Below are 27066 nucleotides of genomic sequence, written 5' to 3' on the forward strand. Positions count from 1 at the left end.
CACGGCCCCAACAAGTTTTTATTGTATGTATTTACATATTCATATTTCACAAACAAATAGATTTTAACTTAAACTAAATAAACTAAATACAATTTTGGGATAAAAAAAGAAAAATGAGTCATACTTATTCATGGATATTTTTGGGATTCATGAAAACATTATTAATGACTAACAGTCCACCAAAATTATAGCCTTGTGATTGAATCACAATTGACATTGAGGTGAATTATGTCAACACAGAGAACAACAGAAATAAAACATTTAACAAAGAATTTGACCATCATCTTCGGAAGAGGTAAAAATGAACGTGTTCTGAGAGCCGATCAGTATTGAAATACATTGTACTTGCAGATCGGTATTTATATCGGTGTACTTGCAGCAGATTGGTATTTAAATATGTTGTAAAGTAGAAACAAACTAAGCCAAACCCAAAGAAGAAGATGGACTTAATTAACGTCCGGGGAAATTAAGAGAGTTGTTAGACGTTTTGTTGGTGCGTGTTACTTCCCAACCAATCACAGGCTGCCAAGGGGTTGGCCGAAGCGGATTGGCTGGCCCGGTCTCAAGGAGAAGGAGAAGTCGGGCGGAGCTTCGAAGAGAAGGACCACGGTGGAGCCAAGGTTAAACTCTCCTAGAGGCTCCCCCTTCCTCAACGCCAAGCCTATCCCCGGCAGCTCCTCCTGGGAGGCGGCCAGCGGGCTGGAGGGGGAGGCGGCCAGTGGGCTGGAGGGGGAGGCGGCCAGCGGGCTGGAGGGGGAGGCAGCCAACGGGCTGGTGTAGCTGCGGTCGTTGTAGGAGCCGGTGGTGTAGCGAGGCGCGTTGGTCTGCAGCTCCTGAGACAGACAGACAGACAGACAGACAGACTTAATTACTCTAAACGCTATTACGTCCCAATGAGACATTGCTGCGGTAGCTACAAGTCTATAAATATCAAATATTAGTAAAATCTTCGCATGACAAAACCGTAGAGCTGCCGAGGCATAGCCGCCGTAGAGCAAAAGGCATCGGCCTCAGGATTCTGGCAGTGGTGACTAGTCTCCACATGCGGTCCTACACCATTCGGGCAGCAATTCATCGGCTGTACCTTTTTTCTTTGAGCTTAAACTTGCTAGCCTCAGCTGCACAGTCACATTTAGAGCAAAGTATTGGCTCTTTATTTTTTGTGATTTGGGACATGGGAGGGACGTACAGGGTGTAAATCCAGCACTGAAAACTGTCAATGAGTGTTCTAGAATGCACCACTGGCTAAGCTAAAGTCAGCATTGGCAGGCTAGCTCTCTCAGCAGAGGAACAACACCAGTAGACGTTTTAGAACTATGTCAGAGTGTTTGAGGCTGAATTATTAGATTGCTTCTTTCCTGATAATGTGATTCTAACCAGCAGCAGTGTGGTGGTCGCAGATCAACCCTGTCCCTGATGACTCTTTTACCATGACCGTAAGCCGACCCCCACCTCAACATGGCCTCTGATCATGTCCTGGGTTACTTCCTGTAGTCCGGCCTAGGCTGCCCCATGCTGGTCGCAGGACAGGATGCAAAACCATTTAACCTAGCCCCGCCCCCTCACCTGGTCAATAAGCCCCTCCTCTTTACTTGGTCTATCAACCCGCCCCCTTATCTGGTCATTAAGCCCCTCCTCCTTACTTGGTGCCTAAACCCCGCCCCCTCACCTGGTCACAGTAGATGCGTATGGAGCCTACGTTGGTGGCTCCCACGGCAACCAATGAGAAGAAGCCGTGCTGCCAGCGGCCGGCTAGCGCCACACGCTCGTTTACACAGAACAGCGAGCGCACACGCCTGGCCACACTGGGACTCACCGACAGCAGTGGACCTAGAGACAGGACATCATCATATAGACAGACATGACGTCATCCTATTGATGTACATGACATCATCATATAGACAGATATTATATCCTCCTATAGATGTACATGACATCATCATATAGACAGACATGACATCCTCCTATAGCTAGACCAGGTCCAATAGATTTACATGACATCATCATATAGACAGACATGATATCCTCCTATAGATGTACATGACATCATCATATAGACAGACATGACATCCTCCTATAGCTAGACCAGGTCCAATAGATTTACATGACATCATCATATAGACAGACATGATATCCTCCTATAGATGTACATGACATCATCATATAGACAGACATGACATCCTCCTATAGCTAGACCAGGTCCAATAGATTTACATGACATCATCATATAGACAGACATGATATCCTCCGATAGATGTACATGACATCGTATAGATAGACATGACATCATCATATAGACAGACATGATATCCTTCTATAGATGTACATGACATCATCATATAGACAGACATGACATCATCATATAGACAGACATGATATCCTTCTATAGATGTACATGACATCATCATATAGACAGACATGACATCATCATATAGACAGACATGATATCCTCCCATAGCTAGACGACGTTCTGTAGATGTACATGACATCATCATATAGATTTACGTGACATTATATAGCTAGACGTTTGATCGATCCCACATGTTGTAAATCGAGTTGAATATTGTACATCGATTAATGGATTGTTGTTATTATAAGTTATTTATCAAGTACAAATATTTACTGCTTCTTGTTGCAGTTCATTTTAAATATTTGGTTCATGGATCATTATAAAATGAATCGCTTTTTTGGCATTTCCTATTATTGATTATTATTCCTATTATATCATTTTATAGACTAAATATTTAATTTAACCGAAAAAACGATCTATAGATTATTTCAATGATAATAATAATCATTATTTGCAGCCCTACATATAGATGTACATTTCATCATCATATAGATGAACATTACATCATCATATAGATGTGCATTACATCATCATATCGATGTACATTACATCATCATATCGATGTACATTTCATCATCATATAGATGTACATTACATCATCATAAAGATGACCATTACATCATCATAAAGATGACCATTTCATCATCATATAGATGAACATTACATCATCATAAAGATGACCATTTCATCATCATATAGATGAACATTACATCATCATATAGATGTACATTTCATCATCATCATATAGGTGAACATTTCATCATCATATAGATGAACATTTCATCATCATATAGATGAACATTTCATCATCATATAGATGACCATTACATCATCATATAGATGCACATTTCATCATCATATAGATGAACATTACATCATCATATAGATGTAAATTTTATCATCATATAGATGACCATTACATCATCATATAGATGTACATTTCATCATCATATAGATGAACATTACATCATCATATAGATGTACATTACATCATCATATAGATGTACATTTCATCATCATATAGTTGTGGTGCTCGATCGCCCAGGGTCTCTGTCAATTCACGTATGGAGAAAGAGAGAGAGAGATACCGGGGAAGTGTCGGCGGTGCTCGATGGTCCAGTCGGCGGGGGAGTGGAAGCGGTGGTAGTCGCCGGGGGCCAGGTACACCACGCAGTGGTACAGCTGGTTGCCAGGGCTACACAGGAGCTGTTCCTCGAATGCCGCCGGGTCTGGCAGAGAGGGGTCGTGGCCTCCTGGAGAGGCGGAGCAAAGACTACTCAGCTCAAACAGTTAGCAACCATGCAAGTTACTCAGCCGTGTGTGACGTCCAAAGCTAGCCCCTAGCTAGCGCTCGTAGCTACCCGTGTTTGGGTTGGAGCCCCAGGTGATTGGTCCAAGGAAGTCATGCAGCTTGTAGGTAACACCCTTCACCTGCTCCAGCTCTCCGTTCACGACGCGCCCACAATGGAGGACACGCCCATCGGCTGGGCTTATCTACCAAGAGAAAGAGATGGCCATTCAAACCCATACTGACTCTACCAAGAGAGAGTCGTTCAATCCCATGCTGACTCTACCAAGAGAGAGTCGTTCAATCCCATGCTGACTCTACCAAGAGAGAGTCGTTCAATCCCATGCTGACTCTACCAAGAGAGAGTCGTTCAATCCCATGCTGACTCTACCAAGAGAGAGTCGTTCAATCCCATACTGACTCTACCAATAGTCAGACATTCAGTTTCTAACAAGAGAGTCAATCAACCCATACTGACTCTACCAAAAGAGAAAGTCATTCTAACTAGAGCTGGACTGATGTATCGGTTTGCCGATCTTATCAGATGATTTTCTTTTATTTGTACAAATGGTGTTGTTTTATTAAGGAAATAACCTCTTAATGAATGCTCTGAAACCTCTAGATAGAGCACCTCCGCCACTCCCAACACTAATAGTTTGACATCATGTTCTGTGTGAAGGTCAGTAGCTCCTCCCCATACTACACGTCATTTGTTCCTTCAGCGCATTTGAATGTTGATGTGGCACAAAGCATTGGATATAGATATAAAGATCCTGGTAGAAATAGATATATAGATCATGGTAGATATAGATAGATGTATAGATCATGGTAGATAGATATACAAATCATAGATATACATCTCTTTATCTATATCATAACATATATATATATATGTACTATATATATGTATATCTAAATCTATATCTATCTATGATAGATATATAAATATAGATATTGCGAAGGATTGTTGAGATGTATGTACGCATAACATGCCTTATATAACGATCCTTCTGAACACTTTTAAAATAACATTTACAGACTGAAGTAATCTTTGTTATTGTCATGTTTCTATGGCAAAATGTTCTTATGGCACTTCGCAAGGAATTGTTTGGCTGCCTCTCTCGTAGAGTTTTGCTCCCTATTCCTCTCCACGGTTTCCCACTAGCCATGTCCTTCTTGCAGTACAGTATGTATGATGCGCCATTGGAATATGATCAATTGATAAGAATTTAGGGGTACACCAAAAGTCAAAGGCCAGGAACCTTAAAGTGCTTATTAGCGAGGTATAGAGTATTGGTCTAACCACACAGGGACAGACCGGTCTAGCTTGCGTACAGCATAATACATATTGTAGATTGTAGTCTCACCACACAGCTAGAGGGACAGACAGGTCTAGCCGGGGTACAGTATAATGCATATTGTAGAGTATAGGACAGTATTGTGTTGTGTATTGTCTCACCACACAGCTAGAGGGACAGACAGGTCTAGTGTGGGGTTTCAGCGGTCGTCTGAAGAACTCTCCCAGGTTACGATAAGAAGCCAGATCCTCCACCTCCGCCTCCTAACACACACGCACACACACACACACACAATATTAGAGCTATATGGACCTTTAGCGTCATGTTGACGCTAAAGGTCCAGATATAGAGCCTATAGACAATATTAGAACTATATATACACCTTCATGTTGGTCCAGTGACTAGCTATAGGTCTATAGGTCCAGATATAGAGCATATAGACAATATTAGAACTATTTATACCTTCATGTTGACGCCAAAGGTCCAGATATAGAGCCTATAGACTGGCTTCCTGAGCCATGCTGGGAGCTCAACACGATTCAGACGACCCCACGCCCGCGACACCAGCCGAGTGGGGATGCTGCGGTACAACGCCACCTAGGGGACGGCCAGAGAAACACACTGGATCTAATGTGGCACAACACCACCTACTGGAACACCAGAGAAAGACCCTGAATATAATGTGTGGTCCAACGCTACCTAGGGGATGTCCAGAGAAACACACTGGATATGATGTGTAAAACTAAACATGATACCTACCTACCTAGGTACTAGAGATGGGCACTGCCATATTTTTCATTATTCGACTACTAAAAACATATTTTAAGTCGAGCTTGCATGTCATTTTCAAAAAGACTGGTTGGTTTAATTGATCGGGTCTTGGTTAGTTAAAACAGGCCAAACAGGGTCAGGATAATATATTGTGTGTTTTTATTTTATTTTATACAATATATTCAACAGTGACACCAATTGTTAAAATGGATACTGCAGTCTTAATGCAGAGCATGTGAGAGCTCTGTGCACCGCCCCCCCCACCGGAGGGCCCCGCGGGACACCAGAGGGCCCTCAACGCACGCTGGAGCCAGACCAGCTGAACGCTACATTTTGTATTTAGATGAGCACAATTGGTATATTTCGACAATGACAAGCGCCGACGAGTCCTATACTATAGGTTGATCAGCTTTGCTATTAATTGATTGTCTTCTTATTATTATAAACCCACTCATAGGGTCTCCGTCATGAAACACTTCTCTAACCCTTCTCCACCTTTCAAACGCATCCTCAAGATGTAGCCGTGTTTGTCGTGGTAATCTATTGATCAGTATTACAGTTAGTAGTTACAAATTGAACTTTGATGCTATGTTTTTATAACAAAATCCTATTTTCAATTAATCTGAAAAGCATTTTTACAATTGCAACTGCTCGGTGAATGTGTGGAAGCACATTCATACATCCATGGTTATTATTCTGCCCATCTAATTAAAACAAGGTTTCAAAATGAAGTCAAGAAGAGATCAAATGACACCAACGGCAGCATGCCTTCCCACAGTGACTGACTGGGCTCGAGAAGGCTGTGGGGAAAGTTGAACCAGAATCGCCTTTGTGTGACTACTGTGTACCGTTACTGTGTGCCGAGCCCGCTTGAAAAGATGATTTTGGCACGGTTTGTGTGTACCCGGGTACGGTTTGTGTGTACCCGGGTACGGTTTGTGTGCACCCGGGTACGGTTTGTGTGCACCCGGGTACGGTTTGTGTGCACCCGGGTACGGTTTGTGTGCACCCGGGTACGGTTTGTGTGCACCCGGGTACGGTTTGTGTGCACCCGGGTACGGTTTGTGTGCACCCGGGTACGGTTTGTGTGCACCCGGGTACGGTTTGTGTGCACCCGGGTACGGTTTGTGTGTACCCGGGTACGGTTTGTGTGAACCCGGGTACGGTTTGTGTGTACCCGGGTGCGGTTTGTGTGTACCCGGGTACGGTTTGTGTACTAGTTTACGCTTTGTGTGTGCCAGGGTACGGTTTGTGTGTACCAGGGTACGGTTTGTGTGTGCCAGGGTACGGTTTGTGCGTGCCAGGGTACGGTTTGTGCGTGCCAGGGTACGGTTTGTGTGTACCAGGGTACGGTTTGGGATTGGACAATTCAGCAAATCAATCAAATAGGCTACCTCCCTCAGCAGCATTCGCGCAACACAACTACAGGTAGAGAAGGGATATATCGCTAACTAGCAGAGTGTTGTAAGCACTTTCCACCCTTTTCAGTGGAGGAATTGGACTCCCCAAGCAATGTTATACTTAAAAGGAGCAAGTAAGTTACATATTAATTTAGTATTTCGGCCTGTGGCATATAAACAAAATGAAGCAACTGTCCCATATTTCTAACTGCATTTGAAGTAGACATTGAGACCCAGAAAAAATGGACGGTATAGGACAGTAATCATGATTTGCCTCAATATCAGAATAACAACATTGGGTCAAATAGCAATGGCTGGTGGAATGGCCATGAAGTAGGTCTGTATATGCAGTGTAAGCTTGTCCAGGCCCTGCAAGTCGGATGTAGGCTATGAATCTGAATGAATAGTAGGTAAATAGGTAGTGGCCATCCCCAAAATGCACCAGAATACAGGAAATGGGGGGGGGGGGAACCCCAGACCCCCTGTCTATTACTGTGCCCCACCAACTTTTTTGATCACCAGCCGCCACTGGTACGGTTTGTGTGTACTAGGGTAGGGTTTGTGTGTACTAGGGTACACTGTGACTTCCGCTGCATACTTTCTGCGTCAGGTCCCGCCTCACGCTCTACTCAAGTAATCTCACGCAAAGCAAATATTGTACTGCGTTACTTGGCCGAGGTTTCCTCCATTCAAAGTTTGCGCCATTCAAGCCAACTGCGCCGCCTTCTGGACCGGCGGAAAATTGACATGCTGCATTCACATCAACAGACGGTAACATGGTAACCCTTTGCCCCCTAGAAGCCATCGAAGCATCAATCAGACACCCGACAGACCTTGGAACATCCCATTAGGACTTAAGTCATAATCAAAGACACAACGCACAAAATTAGTAAGTGCGCCTTACAAAATGAGATATATATATATAGATATATATAATGACAGCCAATCCAGTAAAGACAACTAGCCAAACAAAGAGAGACAACTTGCGAACAGCAACAGACATGATGGCTAAACCGGAATAGACAAGTAGCCAAACTGCTAGTGCCATGATAGCCAAAACAAGTGAAAACTAGCCAAACTGCTAGTGACTAGTAGCCGAACCACTAGCGACCAGTAGCCGAATCGCTAGTGACCGCTAGCCAAACCGCTAGCGACAACTAGCCAAACCGCTAGCGACCGCTAGCTGAACCGCTAGTGACCGCTAGCCGAGCCGCTAGTCACTACTAGCAAAACCGCTAGTGACCACTAGCCAAACCACCGCTAGTCAACACTAGTCAAACCACTAGTAACCACGAGCCAAACCGCTAGTGACCACTAGCCAAACCGCTAGTGACCACGAGCTAAACCGCTAGTCACCCCTAGCCAAACCGCAAGTGACCACTAGCCAAACCACTAGTCACCACTAGCCAAACCGCTAGTGACCACGAGCAAAACCGCTAGTCACCACTAGCCAAAATGCTAGTCACCACTAGCCAAACCGCTAGTCACCACTAGCCAAACCGCTAGTCATCACTAGCCTAACCGCTAGTGACAACTAGCCAAATCGCTAGTCACCACTAGCCAAACCGCTAGTCACCACTAACCAAACCGCTAATGATAACTAGTAAAACCGCTAGTCACCACTAGGGCCCGACCGATATTGATTTTTGAGTGCCGATGCCGATTATTTTCAGAGAAAAATTACGATTACGATTTAAAAAAAAAAGAAAAAACATATAAAACGTAGTTTTTGATAGCTTAAATATACTTTAAACACTTTTGACGAATATGTGAATTGAATGCAGAATCTTTGAGTGTTTTAGAATACATTTACAGTCAAAAATGAGTGCAATGTAAAATGTAAAATAAATAACTAACTCCCAATGTGCTGCGCTCGTGAGCAGTGACTAACACGTGCGTGCTGAGCAGTATGGTCTCACCGTTAGAGTCTACAGTATAAAAAATTAACATGGCCTGGGACCTAAAGAAAAACAGGCACAACATGCTCAAACAACGCGTCTTGTGTACATTGGTGAGGTGAGCGCGCAGCTGCCTGAGCGAGCGTGCTTTCATCTTGTACGGTAAAATTCAATCTCCTCTTTTTTACTCCAGCTAAAGTTGTTAGTTAGCAAGGCGAGTAGGAGCGCAATCTGCAGGATACTAATCGCAATACCATTTATAAAAAAAAATAATAAAAAAATAAATAAAATAAAATCGGTTGTAATCGGCGTCTTTTTGGCCGATGCCGATTATTTTCAAAAAGGCTATAATCGGCCGATTAAATCGGCAGGCCGATAAATCGGTCGGGCCCTAGTCACCACTAGCCAAACCGCTAGTCACCACTTGCAAAACCACTAGTCACCACTAGCCAAACCGCTAGTCACCACTAGCCAAACCACTAGTCACCACTAGCAAAACCGCTAGTCACCACTAGCCAAACCGCTAGTGATAACTAGCCAAATTGCTAGTGACCACGAGCCAAACCGCTAGTCACCACGAGCAAAACCGCTGTTCACCACTAGCCAAACCGCTAGTCACCACGAGCCAAAAGGGAGAGACATGATAGCCAAACCAATTTTGACCACGGCGAGTGACCACTACGTCCCGTCCCCCTGTCGCCTGAGCCTTACCCTGGTTGTCGGGCCCCAGTTGCCGACAGCGCCAGGCTTGCGGAGAGGGGCGTGGCCCAGCGATAAAAAGTAGAGCAGGAATGAGAGGGGCGTGGCACGGCGCCTCAGAGCACCCAGGCGCCTCCTTAAGGCCAGCTGAGGAAACTGCAGCCTGGGGACGAATACATGCGAGTGAGAGAGCGGGAGGAGGAGACGAAGACAAGAAGGGAGGAGGATAGAGACGAAGTGAGAAAGGATGAACGTAAGGCGAGGAACAGTTAACAATAAGCTTCTCTTGGGGTCAGAACACGCGGGTAGCAAATGTAACGGGCAAGCTAGCATAGTATATCAGTTACATTGCTAGTGGGTGGGTTCAGCTAGCTAGACCTGGGGGTAGCTAGTGCTATCGGCTATAGCAGGCAGGCAGGGCAGGCATATTGACGGCGGGGAGAGATCAACGAGCTACATGGATAGGTGTGTTTGCTAAAGGATGACATTTGACGGCCGTCAAGCAGACACGTGCTTGAGGACACATCCATGGAGTAGAACCTACTTGAACATAGCTACCAACACAAAGACACAAGGCCAACTCCTGCATGGGAATAATGAGGCTAACGGGCGGCTAAATATAGGTGAGCCCTGCTAACAGCAGCTAACTAAGTTGGGGCAACCTGACCTACTGAGCACACACCTAATCTGCTTACCTTTATAAACAACACACACTCTAAGTGCCATCAGCATGCTGCACGCCCACCCTGGGCAGCTGATCGGGTCAACAAGCCTCTCTACCACTCTCTAAACACATGCTCTCAGTTTGACTCCCTTCCACTCTCTCTCTCTCTCTCTCAACATTTGCCATCAATGTCCCTCTAGCAACCTCTCTAAACACATTCTTTCACCATGTCTCTCTATCACTCTCTCACTCAACAGTTTCATGACTGTCTCTCTACCAGTGTCTCTTTGCTAACACATTATTTCACTCTCTCAACAAATATAATGCTATCTCTTTATCCATTCTATCACCATGTCTCTACTACTCTCTCTCTTTCTCAACACATTCTATCACCATATCTCTACTCTCTCTCTCTCTCAACACATATCAACATGTCTCACCCACTCTCTCTCAACACATTCTATCACCATATCTCTACTCTCTCTCTCTCAACATGTCTCACCCACTCTCTCTCAACACATTCTATCACCATATCTCTACTCTCTCTCTCTCTCTCTCTCTCTCTCTACACATATCAACATGTCTCACCCACTCTCTCTCAACACATTCTATCACCATATCTCTACTCTCTCACAACACATATCAACATGTCTCACCCACTCTCTCTCAACACATTCTATCACCATATCTCTACTCTCTCACTCTCTTTCTCTCTCTCAACACATATCAACATGTCTCACCCACTCTCTCAACACATTCTATCACCATATCTCTACTCTCTCTCTCTCTCTCTCAACATGTCTCACCCACTCTCTCTCAACACATTCTATCACCATATCTCTACTCTCTCTCTCTCTCTCTCTCTCTCTCTGTCTCTCTCTCTCTCTCAACACATTCCATCACCATATCTCTACTCTCTCTCTCTCAACACATTCTATCACCATATCTCTACTCTCTCTCTCTCTCTCAACACATTCTATCACCATATCTCTACTCTCTCTCTCTCTCAACACATTATATCACCATATCTCTACTCTCTCTCTCTCAACACATTCTATCACCATATCTCTACTCTCTCTCTCAACACATTATATCACCATATCTCTACTCTCTCTCTCTCAACACATTCTATCACCATATCTCTACTCTCTCTCTCGCTCAACACATTATATCACCATATCTCTACTCTCTCTCTCTCAACACATTCCATCACCATATCTCTACTCTCTCTCTCTCAACACATTCTATCACCATATCTCTACTCTCTCTCTCTCAACACATTCTATCACCATATCTCTACTCTCTCTCTCAACACATTCTATCACCATATCTCTACTCTCTCTCTCTCAACACATTCCATCACCATATCTCTACTCTCTCTCTCTCAACACATTCTATCACCATATCTCTACTCTCTCTCTCTCAACACATTCTATCACCATATCTCTACTCTCTCTCTCTCTCTTAACACATTCCATCACCATATCTCTACTCTCTCTCTCTCTCAACACATTCCATCACCATATCTCTACTCTCTCTCTCTCAACACATTCTATCACCATATCTCTACTCTCTCTCTCTCTCAACACATTCTATCACCATATCTCTACTCTCTCTCAACACATTCCATCACCATATCTCTACTCTCTCTCTCAACACATTCTATCACCATATCTCTACTCTCTCTCTCTCTCAACACATATCTCTTTCAGTGTATTCCATTTTCTCTCTACCTGAATCGAGCGGCCCTCCGCTCTCTCTCTCGCTCCGTTTTGCTTGTTCGCTCTCCCTCCCCGCCTGACGCCGTTGCCCCAAGCAACACATGCCGGCTCCGGGGTCGCACGCGGTGGAGGTCTTCCCCATTACCACGACGACCCTGTGGCGACGGCCGACGAAATCTCACCATGACGACGGAGAAGAGGCGGAAGGTAGAGGTAACCTCGGACACATGTTGCCTAAATCCCCTGACTATCAACCTTTAGAAGGTCCAGAGGGTTGAGTCTAAAGGGGGGTTGAGTATACAGGGTTGAGTCTACAGGGTTGAGTCTACAGGGTTGAGTCAAGAGGAGGGTCAAGTCTAGAGGAGGGTCAAGTCTAGAGGGTTGAGTCTACAGGGGGTTGAGTCTAGAGAAGGATTTGAAGCCCATCTCTGTCTGTTATAGGTGATGTGTTGTAACGGTAGGAAGGAGAGGAGGGGCTTAATTTCCTCAGTCTCTCTCCCTAAGCCTCTCTTTCTCTCTGAGAGGGATTAGTAGCTAATGCTACGTCAACCGCACTACAGTTCAGTGTCTGGCCATAATGTAATTATAATGTGATGTATATATATTAATTCAGAATATTACTACCGTAACATTATAATTCTGAATAATATAAAATACTATAAAAAGTTATTATATGTTGTACCACAGCATTATAGGATACAAGATTCAGATTGGTCAACAACGTTCCTGTTCTTTTTGGCAGAAGTGTCCAGCTTTCAATGATGGTGTAAGTAGAATAAACACCCCGTGCTGTGTGTGTGTGTGTGTGTGTGTGTGTGTGTGTGTGTGTGTGTGTGTGTATAAACTTATTATTGAATTAACTATTAAGTAGTATTTATTGTTATTGATTATGTAGAATGTGTGTAATAAGCAGTATTTGTTACATAGTTTTGAAGCTAATTCTGCAGTACTTATTATGTGGTTCATGTGTGCTATGTCTGTATACTCAGGTTTTTGTGATGAATATAAGGCAAAGGTGGCATGAGCATTTCGAACAATCAGATAAGATCTGGGTAAACATATGTAAAGACATATCTGGTGGGTGGACACACACACACACACACACACACACACACACACACACACACACACACACACACACACACACACACACACACACACACACACACACACACACACACACACACACACACACACACACACACACACACACACACTTCTACCGCCAGCCAATCGGAATGTAGATGTCTCTAGCCGGCATGGGTCCCAGTAAACATACACGAGAACTTTACTTCCTAGTTCCTACCACACATTTGTTCCTTCATCATGGTGCGTCAGAGCATAATTGCGGCTATTGCAGGGCATCGTATTTGACCCCGGATTGCATAGCCAACGTGGTCTTATTATAGCCCGATCATTCACTAAAAAACACATAGAAAGAATAAAGCATCCAGCATATGATTTCAACAATGTATGAGGGCATATGCAATCCGCATTACTAAACAGGGATGGTCGCACAGTGGAATGCTGATGGAAACCAGCGGACGAGTGGTGGGTGGAGATGTGCGCGCATTTCAGAAGCCGCATAAAAAAATATTTCCTGTGTGTCTGCCTGGCACAAATGCTCCCGGTGAGCGGATCTTTTCCATAATAAACAATACCACACACACACACACACACACACACACACACACACACACACACACACACACACACACACACACACACACACACACACACACACACACACACACACACACACACACACACACACACACGATCAACTAAGCTATAATCTAGCATTAATTAGTTATTCAGTGTTTCATGTATTTATGCTTATTATACTTTTTCTATTGACCAAACTTATGACTATCTTGTGTTTTTGTGGCTCGGCATCAGCAGCAGCACTTGCCTCAACTACGAGCGTGCAGGCAAAAAGCGCGGCTCCTTTAAATGGAAAGGCAAAATCGCAAGAGCGATGGAGCAGTAAATATTTTGGACAACGTTGCGTTTTGAGCTATTCTGCGATTTTGCATCTTAGCTTTGGTTGTGGAACGTACAGTACCCCAAATCGACAATCATCCTTTTATTGGTCCAGTATTGAGCAAGAACGCTGCTGCCGTTACCTGCTGAACGGGCTTCACTGTAATCCTTTGGGTAATAGCCCCGTCAATGTACCACCTCTTAAAATGAAAAAAACGTCAGACGTCGAAATTGTTCTCTTAAACATACAATTATGGTGTGGATAAAAATACTTCAAATTCAAACCTCTCTTACACTATTTGAGTAGTAGTAACAGAACCAGCAACCACCATACACAGTGTTTCCCCCAGCACTGTATGGTTAAGCCTTAACAACAGTAGGGCCCCGCCTTAACTACCAATGTATAAAAAATATATATATTATAATAATAATAATAAATATTTTTAAATTATGCAATAACAAAGTAAAAAACTCTCGTAGGGAAAGAAAACATACTTCCAACAAGTACAAAAAATAAAGATAAATAATGCATCGGCATCGGTAAAACAATAGTCGTCCCATAAAGCATTTTGAATGGAATCAAAACGGCGGCATCAGGTGGTTTTATATATTATTGCGAACTAAAACCCTGCCAGTGCCCACAGAGCTGTTTAAGTATATTTCCCTCCGTTTATCTGGTTTGTTCCTGTTTTTGATTGACAAGGCTCAGAGCATTCAACAGCATAATAAGTAGCTTGCATGTCTCCCTTACATTAATTCTTTCAAAAAACAAGGGAGGCCTCCTGATCCAAGCGACCAGCATCTCATCCTTGTTAAAGTAAAAGAAAGGAAAGTAGTTGTTTTTCTTGGAGATAGGCAATAGGATCAGTGTCACTATTGAATTTGGTGCCCTGATGGAGCGCACTGAAAGAATCAAAGGACCGGCAATGGACGGCAACGTGGCATATTTCCCTTTTTGGTCAGGAATTGAATGATTCATGTTTTGGCTGGTTAGTGTTCATTGGAGTTTAAACCATGTTTGAAAACATATTGTTGGGATTGAAGCACAGGGATTAGAGGTCTTCGCCCGCAGTATTCTCACAGCATGAACATACGCCGTGCAACAGGCTAATGTTGTTTTCTCAGCCTATTAACAACGTATTGTTGTGTTTTTCATGAGGACTGAGTGGGTACTTTCTATCCATCTGAGACGACATTGGGAACTAGGATCCAAGCGCAGGCGCACAATGTGCCGCATCGTGTTTATAGGATGGTTCAAACTAGGGATGGGCAACGATCGTTGAATAGTCGAATAGTCTGAGTCATGTAGAATATCGAATAATGAATGTGACTATCGCTATTGTCACGACCCTAACGAGGGGAGCTTAACAAGCTCATTGACAACACCTGAGCTGGGCTTATTTAAGTAGACCTGTGAGCCCAGTGTCGGGGTGGTTCTCGTTTGGGAGGCAACACTTATTGTTTGTTCCTTTTGGTTTAGTTTTATCCTAGGTATGTTGTTTACACCTGACAACACTACACCCATACACTTTTACGTACACACACACTTACATCACTGACTAGATTGAATACACACGCCATACCTTATGTTATGTTATGTTATATTCACTTGTTTATAATAAATCTCTTTGTTAAACTCAGTCAATTGTGTGCGTCTCCCCTCTTTGCCACAACCGCCACGGTCGGTTTGTGACACTATTTATTACACGGCTCTTCTCAATGCTGTTGAACGCTCCGTTCACTTGCATAGGCCTTCACAACTTCCGGTGGTGAATAATTTGTTGATAATTCACCGTTGCTAAGCATATAATGACCGCTGTCAAGGAAGTATATTTTTCACTTTCTATCGTATCACTCCGGAAGTAGTCCGGTAACTTATCAACCCCGAGCAACCTCGGTTGCTAAGCGACGTCAACGTCTTTGGCAGACTATCAACACTACGAATGCTGGTAACAAATAAATTGTAAAAAGGCACAGTGTGTGAAGTTATTTTTTTGGCCATAGTTTCCATATGCTAAAGCCGTGTCTAGTTCACCGTCATGCAGGCTGTGTTCAGTAAAATAAATAGCGATCTGTTTTCGGCGCATGTAGGCCTATCTGCCTAAACCCACGTTGAAATAATTTTGATGTTGAATGTTGATGCCGCAGTTGTTGAAATAAACAGATTGATTTCATACAAATCATAAAAGCCTCCCCGTGTCATTGTGTGTGCGTGTATACGAGGTGCGTTAGTGCGTGCAGGGTTCTTGAGCGAATATCGAATAGTATTTTTGCCAGAAATGCATATCCCTAGTTCAAACTGAGCACAGGGGACGATCCGGTCCCTTTCAGTAGCATTGTACGGACAGTTATGTAATTTTTGTTTTTGGTAAGGAATTGTACCATCAAGGTTTTTGTTGTGGTTTGATTGAATAAAGTTTGAAAAGGTCAATTAGCGCGAGTCACGGTTATAAGGCAAAACATACCGAGAACGTCTGAGAACCCTTTCACAGACATACACCTCCTCTCGGCTGGCCGTGTTGCTAGATGCGTGCTCATGTATACGCACGCAAGGATGTACAATAAGAACGATACGTTTAGTCCAGAGGCAGTCTGCTGTCAGAACCTCTGTTTTAACATGCTTGATGAAGGTTTCCATATTGTATCGGCAATAATTGGCTACATGTGTTCTCTAGGTTGGGTGGGGCCATGTTGGCAAGATCAAATATGGGACGTCTGCCCGTCATCGCTATGGAAAAACCACCCATGACCTCCCGGACGAGTCTGAGCCTTCAGTCGAAGGAACGCCTCAACTACACCCTCCAATCCATGCACAGCCTATTGGAGTACAGATGGAGGCAGATATCAAGGCTCCCTACGAAAATCTCCCAACAGATTACCAACAGACCAAGGTTGGGGAACGTTGAGATCCTTGTCTGACATCTAGTGATCAAACACGGAATCAAAATAAGTTAGGTAGTCGAGCGTTAACATAAGACATCATAGATTATTATGTAAGCGCTTTTCATGGTACACAAAGATACTTTACATTTGAGACAAGATATACAGATATATCTTAATGAATTAGAATATTGTGGAAAGGTTCCTTCATTTCAATAATTCAATTTAAAAAGTGAAACTCATTATATAGATTCATCACATCCAAAGTGAAATATTTCAAGCCTTTATCACGTGGGACTGGCGCATGCTCTGCTGCGACATCACTCACTCGTACCTCGTACAAATATAGCTGCCAAATTAATTGGTCTCCCCACACCCACACTGTCAGAGCTCAATATAAAGGCCATCTCACGCATTGCATCCACAATAGCACAGGACAACACACACCCTCTCAACTGCCACTTCACTGTCATGCCCTCTGCACGCAGGTATAGGTCCCTGTTGTGCAGGAGGGCTCGCTACGGCAAAAGCCTGGTGCCTGCAGCCATAACAGCACTCAATAAAAGGCCAAAATAAATCACCCCCAGTCCTACTCCGTGTAGATGTTTATGCAGATCTGTGTAGATGTTTATTTGTTTCTGTTTATTGTCTGTCGGCGTGCGGCCCACATATGTAATGTACTGTGACGTGAAGAAAAAATTCCCCTTGGGGACAATAAAGTCTCAAGTCTAAATTAATTGATTATGGCTTAAACTTCAACAACTCAAAATTCTGTATCTCAGAATCGGCCTTCTGAAAAGTATGTTCTTGTATATGCAGTCAGTACTTGGTTGGGCTCCTTTTGCATGAATTACAGCATCAATGCGGAGTGGCACAGAGTCGAGGTGTTATGGAAGCCTAGGTTGCTTCGATAACGGCCTTCAGCTCGTCTGCATTGTTGGGTCTTGTGTCACTCATCATCCTCTTGACATTACCCCATACATTTTCTATGGGGCTCAGGGTTTGAACCAGGTATTGGTACTTTTGCTGGTGTGGGCAGGTGCCAAGTCCTGCTGTAAAATAAAATCAGCATCTCCATAAAGCTTGAAAGCAGAAGGAAGCGTGAAGTGCTCTTAAACGTCATGGTAGACTGCTGCGTTGGCTTTGGAACACGATGACGTGGCTCCCCAGATCCTCACTGACAGCAACTTGGATTCTGTGCCTCTCCATTCTTCTTTCAGACTCTTGGACCTTGATTTCCAAATGAAATCGGTGAAAGACCACTGAGCGACAGAGACAGTTCTCCTAGCCTAGGTAAGATGCTTTTGACGTCGTCTCTGGTTCAGGAGAGGCTTCACACGAGGAATGAGACAGTTGTTGTAGCCCATGTCCTGAATATGTCTGTGCGTGTGGTTGCTTTTGATGCACTGACTCCTGCCTCAGTCCAGTCCTTGTGAAGCTCCCACACATTTTAGAATGGCCATTGCTTGACAATCCTATCGGGGCACCTGTTGCTTCTGAACCTTTTCCTACAACACTCTCTCCTTCCACTCAGCTTTCTATGAATTTGCTTGGATACAGCTCTCTGTGAACAGCCATGTTCTTTAGCGATGACCTTTTGAGGCTGAGCATCCTTGTGGAGGGTTTCAGTGACGGTGTTCTGCACAGATACTGAACTTAAATACTGAATTTTGGGTTTTCATGAGATGTAAGCCAGAATCATCAAGATGAATACAAATAAAAGGCTTGAAATACCTCACTTTGGATGTAATGAATCTACTTTATAAATTAGTTTCAATCTTATATTGAATTTAAATGAATTAACTTTCCGAAATATTCTATATAGATGCACCTGTATATAGCAAATTAGTAAGCATTTTAGGTTGGATGAAATCACACACACACACACATACACACACGTACACACAAACACGCAAACACACAGGTACATTAATTGTGTCTATATAATATGGTTCTCTGACAAACCTGATTATCGCTGGCAAGAGGGGGCGGAGCCTCTATCCCAAGCTCTGCCAATCGTCGGTCCTGGTAACGGCCATATTGGTCATAACCAAGGTAGCCAGTACCTGAGAAAACCAGCAGGGGGAGGAGTCGGGAGCGGGCCTGCAGGAAGTGGGGAGCAGGGGCTCTTCCTACCAGGAAGAAAAGGATAGTAGAGGACAAGTCCTTCAGGCATTCAGCTCTATGGTGACATGACATCTAGCCCTGTCCTTACCTCACACTCATCTATATCCTTACTTCCTTATCAGCCTATGCTAACATCCCTATCAGCCTCAAGATGACCTCACAATCAGCCTTCTTATGACCTCACAATCAGCCTCATGATGACCTCACAATCAGCCTCACGATGACCTCACAATCAGCCTCATGATGACCTCACAATCAACCCTGTGCAACCCTCGAAGCTCTATGCTAACCTTGATTCTAGCAAACATTGAATTAGGGGTGAGGTTAGAGGGTTAGGGTGCAATGGTTAGTTCAAAGCAGGAGTTTCAAACTGGTAGCCCGTGGGTTGTTGAATCGGACCCTGGGGGCAATATTTAAGAAACATCTACAAAATATGTAGGATATCTATTTTTGCAAAACAAAAGAAAAATAGGCATATGAAATGGATAGATATCCACTCAAGTCATTCCCAAAATATCTTGAGTGGAGCTAGACACCCAATAGGCCCCAAATAAATCAGAAGGTAAGAAAAGCCAACTCCTTACTTCAACTAAGATGTTCCTTTCTAATAGTAGAAAAGCTGATACAAAACCGACCTTTTTTCAAAATGATTGTAAGAATAAATATTTAGTCAGTGAATGGATGCCCAACATGCTTAGTGTGCACACATCAAGTAGCAGTTACAAATGATATATTCACCACCAGAACGATACTATAACGATCTATCCCTCTCGGCCTGTTGTCTATCGGTCCTGTCAGTTGGTTAATCAACCGAAAAGGGTGGGACTGTCAGGTGATATGTTGCACCTGTGATGAAATCTATTTAAAAGGTCCCACATTATACCACCAAAATTGAGTGTGATTAGCCGTTACAAAACCAATCGGTCAGAAGAGGCCGATTTTCAAAACGGCTTGTAATGGCTAATCACACTCACACCTGGTGGTATAATATGACACCATTAAGGTCTGTTGGTTTGTCAGCCACTGTCTGGTGTTCCTGTCTTGGTTTGTGCTTCCTTTGTTCAAGGTGACCTTCAACCAGAGCTTCTGGTAGTTTGACTTTACCTCAACAATAATACGCTTTATTCTCCACACACACATTCTTTGCCTCACTACTGATTAACTACAGTAATGTATATGTGTCGTTGGTTGTGTTTTGGTTATTTAAATTAAGTTGAGTACAAAAATACTAAAGAAAACTTTTTGAAAAGTAGATTTCTATTTGAACTATCTTTTTTGTCACATTTCATTGTTCGGCCAAAACTTAGTAGCATTTGGTCTATTATTGCCCTGCATGCTTATGAGTTTCACACTCCTGGTTTAAAGGGTTAGGGTAGGGGTTATGTTTAATGGTTAGGGTTTAGTTTAAATGGTTAGGGTCGTTAAAAAGTGAAAACACACCGTTTGAAAGAAGACGCTGGGTTCCTTTCCAAATAAGTTGGCTCCTGTTGAGAAATAGATCATATATTAAATGAAAAACATACATAAATATATTGCACGTAATATGACATTAATATCAACATAGGAATGATATTAAATGGCTCAAATGAATATGTACAATTAGAGAGCCAGGCATTTCTAAATACCAAATGGTTCTACGTGTTTAAAAGATATGTTACTGAAAGTGCAAAAACGCAATTAACAATGGTAACAGCTCGAAATAAGCTTTTTATAGAAAAATGACAAATGCAAATTACTTGATTGACATTGACCCGATCACCCTCTTCATTACATGACCTGTCATTCATTCAACTAGGAAATTACATATGCCTCCTCCAACTCAATCCAGGTAAACACAGAAACAACATTCACATTTAGGGCATTTAACAGACACTTTTTTCCAGAGCGACTTACAACATTTGTCAGAAGAAGGAGAAACATCTATTGCTGTCAGTACAGTAAGGATGTTCATAGTGCCTGCCTAGCACTCACAATCGCAAGGTTAACAAATTCCCTGTATACAACAAATATAGCTATGATAAGATGCTAAACAAAGTAGTATTTTTAAGTGCCAGGAAGTACAACAACAATAAGTGCGTACATTAAGTACCAGGAAGTGCAACTACAAAAAGTGTGTACACTATGTACTAAGACGTACAACATACAATGTGCGTATATTAAGTGCCAATTAGTACGCACAGTAAGTGTCAGAACAAGTACTAAGTAGGAAACTCATGACAACGTTGGCTTGGTTCTTGTATTATGGTATTGAGAGCATCGTCCTCTAGACCCAATAGTCAACTAGACCAAGTAGTCCTCTAGACCCAATATTCCTCTAGACCTATTAGTCTTCTAGACCCAATAGTCCTCTAGTCATCTAGACCCAGTAGTCATCTAGACCCAGTAGTCATCTAGACCCAGGGCCAGTAGTCCTCTAGAACCAGTAGTCCTCTGGAGACACAGTAGTCTTCTAGACCCAATAGTCCTGTTGACCCAATAGTGCTCTAAACCCGAGGGTGTTAACGCATTGAGGGCGCAATGTGAGCCTCTACTGAACTGTCAACACATCAATCAGCGATGTATATTCAGATTGGTCGGGGCACGTGTGTATAGATCCAGGGACGACAAATACCTCTGGTTCACAAAAACTATGAGGTATAAACTCTTAATAAACTAGACAACAGACAAACACTGAAAAACCTTTTAAGCAGAATATCCGAAGAACGAGAAAGCTGCCGCACGGGCGCCGCCATGTTGGATTGTGTCAGCGTGAGGTGACCAATCAGAAGCCTGAGTGAAGGTGACCAATCAGAAGCGATGTCAACAATGACCTATATCCGCAGTTACGTATCGCGTTGGAGGTGACACCGTCATAGCAATTGAAAGTAGAAAATATAAATAACACAATATTGAAACATTAACATACTTGGACCGAAGAAGCGTGAAGCAAAAAAAGTAGAATGTTTTTTTCTTTTGTTGTTGAATTTTATACTCTTCGCTTTGAGAATCACTGAAAGACCCGCTTCACATGCTGTCACTCACGCGGCCCCCACACCTCCTTTTCTCACTCAAATTACGCGCTATTTCTCGACTGCGCAAACTTTTTCTCGTATATAACAGAAACGTCCATTGCTTTTCATTAGAGGCTTTTGTAGAGGCGCGTTCAGGGTCCTGTTGATAATGATACGGCTCGCCAAGGATGACGCTCACGCTTACGCACTATATGAAACACACACACACACACACACACACACACACACACACACACACACACACACACACACACACACACACACACACACACACACACACACACACACACACAAACACACACACACACATAGAATATGACGCAACTTGTATTAACAATATCAACAATATAATAAAGACAAAGGTAATAAGATTCAAGAAACGCTCAATTATTGGGTTGTACCATTGCGAAAAGTTCGCAATGTTTTATGAGATGAGTAGTTCCTTAACGCGTTCACAAAATAAATGGACAGTCTTGTACCATTGTCTTTCCTTAATTTTTACAAAAAAAAAATGCCCTGGATCAAACGTTTTATGACGGATGATTGGCTTGGTTCCTGGCTTAAAACTCAATATATAATGATTTAACGAAAAGTCAACCGTGAAAATGAATGATAGTGAATTAGAACGGAAAAGTACATAATGGAAATGCATACTGCATTAACAATAGCACAGACAAACACAGAGTGGTCATCACATCGCATCTGTGGGTTTTCATACACCTATGTTCCAAAAGCAAGATTGTAGAGGTGCGTTTTGAGATTTTCTTTGAATAGCTCCACAGAGTCAGCTTCCCTGATCACCGGTGGCAGCCTATTCCTAGGAAGAGGGCTCGATAGGCAAACGCTCTGTCCAGCCGATTTCTTTTTAACCCTCGGTAGTGAAAGAAGGCCAGCTCCCGAAGACCGGAGGGACCGAGAAGGACTATAATGCTACGGCCACACCAAACGCGTTACTCGCGTTGGATAACGCGTGTAACGTGCCTTGAAGCTTGATCATTGTCACAAAAATGGTTCAACGCGTCCAACACGTCCAAAGCGTCATGAGCCCGCCCATTTTCTCCCGCTCCTTCTCTTTCCAAAGCTCCACAAACATGAAGGTCAACACCATCGCTGCGCTGTATGTGTTGTGGAAGTTGGAAGAGAGAAATGAGATCATCCGTAGGCGCTCAGAGCTGGGTGAGTTTCACCACCTCCTACCTACAGGAACTCCGCCTGGGTGACGGCCGGTTCCAGCGGCATTTGCGCTTGACTGTCGCCATGTTCGATGACCTGCTAGCCCGGGTTGGTGCCAGGATTCTCCCGTCAGGACACCAACTACAGGCGCTCCATATCAGCGGCCGAGCGCCTGTCCATCTGTCTCCGGTAAGTTGCGGTTTCATAGGCATAGATCAAAATCAGCACATTCTGTAGTCATATACTATCGGAAAGTGCATACATCTATTTCCAATGCGCTGTTTATATTTGAGTAGTGACACATTTATTCAAGTATCGTGCACTAGGCTCACCCGTGGCATAGGCCATTGTGACATGACAGGCAATATTCATTGAGTTAAATTCAACACAAGGCAAACGAAAGCGTGCTGACATGACATGGTGATATGAGTTGCTTTCCCCATTGCACCTACCTGCTATTCATTTTTCCTGTCAATGCTCCACCCAGTGTTTCAACCTAAACGCAAATCTTCATACATGCATGTCACCAGAGTTTTATACAAACAAAATAAAGAAATGCATCATGGCTCAACACATTCATTCATATTATACTATGTGAGTAAATTCCACATTGACCTCCTTGTCAAGCTTTTGAAAGTAAAGTAAGCTGATGCAAATCCACTGTAAACACTAGTCAAGACATTTACCTGTGCAGTGAGATATTTGGCCTACAGATTTGCTATACAACTGATATTCTTAATAAGGCTAAAATAAATGATTCATGTGTTGCAGATTCCTGGCTAGTGGTGATTCGTTTCTAACGATCGCCAACAGCTTTCGGGTCGGGGCCTCCACCGTGGCTTCCGTCGTCTCGGATGTGGTCACGGCTATTTGGGACTGCCTGGTGGAGGAGTTCATGGCTGTGCCCACTGCAGAGGAGTGGAGAGTGGTTGCAGAGCGGTTCGAGGAGCGGTGGAACTTCCCTCTCTGCTGTGGTGCCATCGATGGGAAGCATGTAGTTCTGAAGGCCCCTGCGAACTCCGGTTCACAGTTCTTCAACTACAAGGGAACGTTTTCCATCGTTCTCTTGGCAGTTGACGCAGACTACTGCTTCCGGGTCATCGATGTGGGGGGCTACGGGAGAACCAGCGATGGAGGAATTCTGGCCAACTCTGCGTTTGGTCAGGCCCCCCACGCTGGCAATCTCAAGCTCCCTGCTGACAGAGCACTGCCGGGGGCTGAGCACAGAGGACCCCTGCCTCATGTGTTTGTAGCGGATGAGGCCTTTCCACTACGGACCAACCTCATGAGGCCCTTCAACTACCGTCTGTCCCGGGCTCGGTTGGTGGTGGAGGACGCATTTGGCATCCTCTCCTCTCAGTGGCGGATCTACCGGAAGGTCATCGAGGTCCGTCCGGAGCTGGCAGAGAGATGCATCAAGGCCACCTGTGTGCTCCACAATTTCCTCCGCAGAACAGCACCAACAGCAGCAGTGAGGGAGTGCATCCCGGGTGGTGCGGTGGAGCCTCTGCCAAGGCTGGGGAGAGTGGCTGCAAACAACGCCGGGAGAGAGGCCATTCGGATCCGCGAGACCTTCACCTCCTACCTCTCTGAAGAAGGAGCCGTCTCGTGGCAGGATGACATCTAGTGCAGTGCACAAGCAACCCCAAAACGGCTCTTTTAAGAGCCACCCACACAAAACAAAAGCGGCAATTCCTTCATTATTATTAAATTGTTATTAAAATTGTTATATTAAGTAGCGAAATGTATGTGTATTTGTGTCCGTGCATGCTAGATCTTAAAATCATATATTAAGAGAAGTTATTAAAAATATTTTATTTACAAAACGACTAACAAAACAACTAGAACAATATATTATAAATATAAAACAGAACACAAAAACATTAACATCTTCCTAAAAAATAAGCTGTTTGTGAGAAAGGATTTACCTAACCAACTACCTTTCTCACAAACAGCTTATTTTTTAGTCACAGCAGCCCAGTTCTTTCCCTGAAGAGATTGTCACTATCACTCTTGCTAATAAGCAGGAGCAGGATTAGACAGGTTCCAAATTAAGGGTGATTTGGGTGGCGTCAAATATGACTTTGTGAATTTGGAATTTCACATACTCCTTTGCGTCTGGTGGCAATCTCTTCAGGGAAGGAAGTAGGCCGTTAAAAAACTGTGCGTCTGCGCACAACTGTCCATCCCTCTGCAGGGCCTGGAGGATGGCCTCCTGTATCGGGGTGTTCCCACATGGTACCCCACTGGCTCTCTTCCTCTTCATCCCTGTATGAAATGTAAAACACCATAATTTGTAAGTTAGTGCAATACTACCTTCACAATTGAAAAGCTAAAACGTTATCAATACACCTGTTTAACCTGCATGTGTGGTTGGTTGGAAGTGTCAATTACAGTAGTAATCCGTTAACAGTATTCATATCAGTTAAAGCTTAAACGGTTAGCCATAAACATAGTTGAACCCCTGAAATTAGAGCCATACAACTTTGTCCAGTACATACCGCTCGGTGGTCTTGGGGCAGGGCCAGCGGCAGGGACAGGGGCAGGAGTAGCAGCAGCAGCAGGAACATCGTCAGGGTCTGATTCATTCCCTGACAGCTGATCTGTTAGAGAAAGAAGTCTTGTTTTTTTTTTGGCTTGGAAGATATACGAGTGATCTATATTACAGCACATTAAAGATGGAGACAGAATCGTGCAGCACTATTAACCTTTTCTCAATACAGAATGTGGCCACAATGCAGAAGCTGTATACGTGTCTTCACTTCAACAAACCTGTATTGTGCGATGGCCCTGCTGCTGCTGCTGCTGCCTCATCACGCTCCTCATCTGCTTCTCCTACCCCTGAATTCTCGGCAAGCCAGTCATCCTCCATCTTTACCTCTATCTCTGCCCACCGAGGATGGTTGCTGCTGGTCTCCTTCGGTGTGACAAAGGGGTCGAGGAAGGACAGGACCGCAGAGAACTTCCATTTCTTCACTGTCCTTGCCGCTGACCCGATCTTTTTTCCCTCCTCTTTCCTTTTCTCCCTGATGTATCTGTCCCTGAGGGACTTCCATTTCCTGCGACATACGTCCACTGACAAGAACATATACATATTAAGTTGTGTAGCCTGACAAGCGGGACAGTCTGTTGTAGTATCACTTTATATTAGTGCTAACTGGTGCTACCGCTAACCGGCGCGAACTTGTATCATAGTAAACACAACCGATAACTGAAGCCAAGCAAAATACAAATTATTCACTCAACTTACCAGGAATCCCCGTCTCCTCGCCCACGACGACCCACGCCTGCTGCTTTTTAATTCTGTCCCTGTAAAACACCAACGTGTTGTCGTACAGGACAGATTGACCACACACCGCCACTATCAGTGCGTCGTCCATTTCTTCTTTGTTCTTTCTGCTTCTGTCTCCCAGTGACTTCGGGTCGCCCCTAACGCGACGCTTCAACGCGTGTAACGAGTCTACGCGCCTATACCAATGGTTCCCTATGCAAAAATGCAGATTTTTTACTTGTTGAAATTAAAATTGGCGAAAATGGCAAGATATTATTGCAATGTAAAAGGCTTGCAATGTTAATGTTTCTGTAAAGGCTGGCGACCATTATACTGGATTATTTATTTTTTCCAAAATAGTTTTCTTCTCAAACTCGTCGGACACAAATGGCAAACTGGAAGGCTGGAGCAAGGGAAATACGTCACATTCTCGCTGAAGCTGGTCGTTCGTACCAGCCTACCATCAAAATGGATAGCAGCTTCGTGTCTCTGCATCTGCTGCAGATTGGTCTATTTTTTGCAATATTTCTCA

The 27066-nt window shown here is 43.7% G+C and overlaps 3 protein-coding genes and 1 long non-coding RNA gene across 7 annotated transcripts; 2 read left to right on the plus strand and 2 right to left on the minus strand.

Annotated features, from left to right (window-relative positions):
* pisd (phosphatidylserine decarboxylase) lies at window positions 1–22148 on the minus strand. 4 transcript variants are annotated; one of them, XM_060038299.1, is made up of 10 exons: window positions 21985–22148; window positions 21759–21848; window positions 20520–20563; window positions 18918–19084; window positions 5399–5533; window positions 5098–5199; window positions 3712–3844; window positions 3439–3603; window positions 1670–1830; window positions 1–833 (listed from the first exon to the last, which is right to left on the minus strand). In XM_060038299.1, the coding sequence occupies exons 2-10, from the start codon at window positions 21809–21811 to the stop codon at window positions 516–518; spliced, it is 1278 nt and encodes a 425-aa protein (XP_059894282.1). In that variant the 5' UTR covers window positions 21812–21848; window positions 21985–22148; the 3' UTR covers window positions 1–515. The 4 variants fall into 4 exon arrangements, with proteins under 4 accessions (XP_059894282.1, XP_059894285.1, XP_059894281.1 ...); XM_060038302.1 differs by lacking the exons at window positions 18918–19084; window positions 20520–20563; window positions 21759–21848; window positions 21985–22148 and adding exons at window positions 9717–9867; window positions 12272–12443; window positions 12492–12535; XM_060038298.1 differs by lacking the exons at window positions 18918–19084; window positions 20520–20563; window positions 21759–21848; window positions 21985–22148 and adding exons at window positions 9717–9867; window positions 12102–12652.
* LOC132447505 (uncharacterized) lies at window positions 5025–5530 on the plus strand. Its single transcript, XR_009523097.1, has 2 exons — window positions 5025–5273; window positions 5356–5530. It is a non-coding gene; the product is annotated as an uncharacterized LOC132447505 (long non-coding RNA).
* A 1094-nt stretch (window positions 22149–23242) lies between the features above and the next one.
* LOC132447999 (uncharacterized) lies at window positions 23243–24890 on the plus strand. Its single transcript, XM_060039061.1, has 2 exons — window positions 23243–23452; window positions 24035–24890. Exon 2 carries the CDS (start codon window positions 24159–24161, stop codon window positions 24888–24890), a length of 732 nt encoding a protein of 243 aa, XP_059895044.1. The 5' UTR covers window positions 23243–23452; window positions 24035–24158.
* Window positions 24891–25063: 173 nt separating this feature from the next.
* On the minus strand, window positions 25064–26788 carry LOC132447509 (uncharacterized). Its single transcript, XM_060038311.1, has 4 exons — window positions 26514–26788; window positions 26036–26338; window positions 25765–25866; window positions 25064–25531 (listed from the first exon to the last, which is right to left on the minus strand). The coding sequence occupies exons 1-4, from the start codon at window positions 26641–26643 to the stop codon at window positions 25299–25301; spliced, it is 768 nt and encodes a 255-aa protein (XP_059894294.1). The 5' UTR covers window positions 26644–26788; the 3' UTR covers window positions 25064–25298.
* Window positions 26789–27066: the final 278 nt, after the last annotated feature.

The sequence above is a fragment of the Gadus macrocephalus genome, chromosome 19, assembly GCF_031168955.1.
Source record: "Gadus macrocephalus chromosome 19, ASM3116895v1".
Lineage (NCBI taxonomy): Eukaryota > Metazoa > Chordata > Actinopteri > Gadiformes > Gadidae > Gadus > Gadus macrocephalus.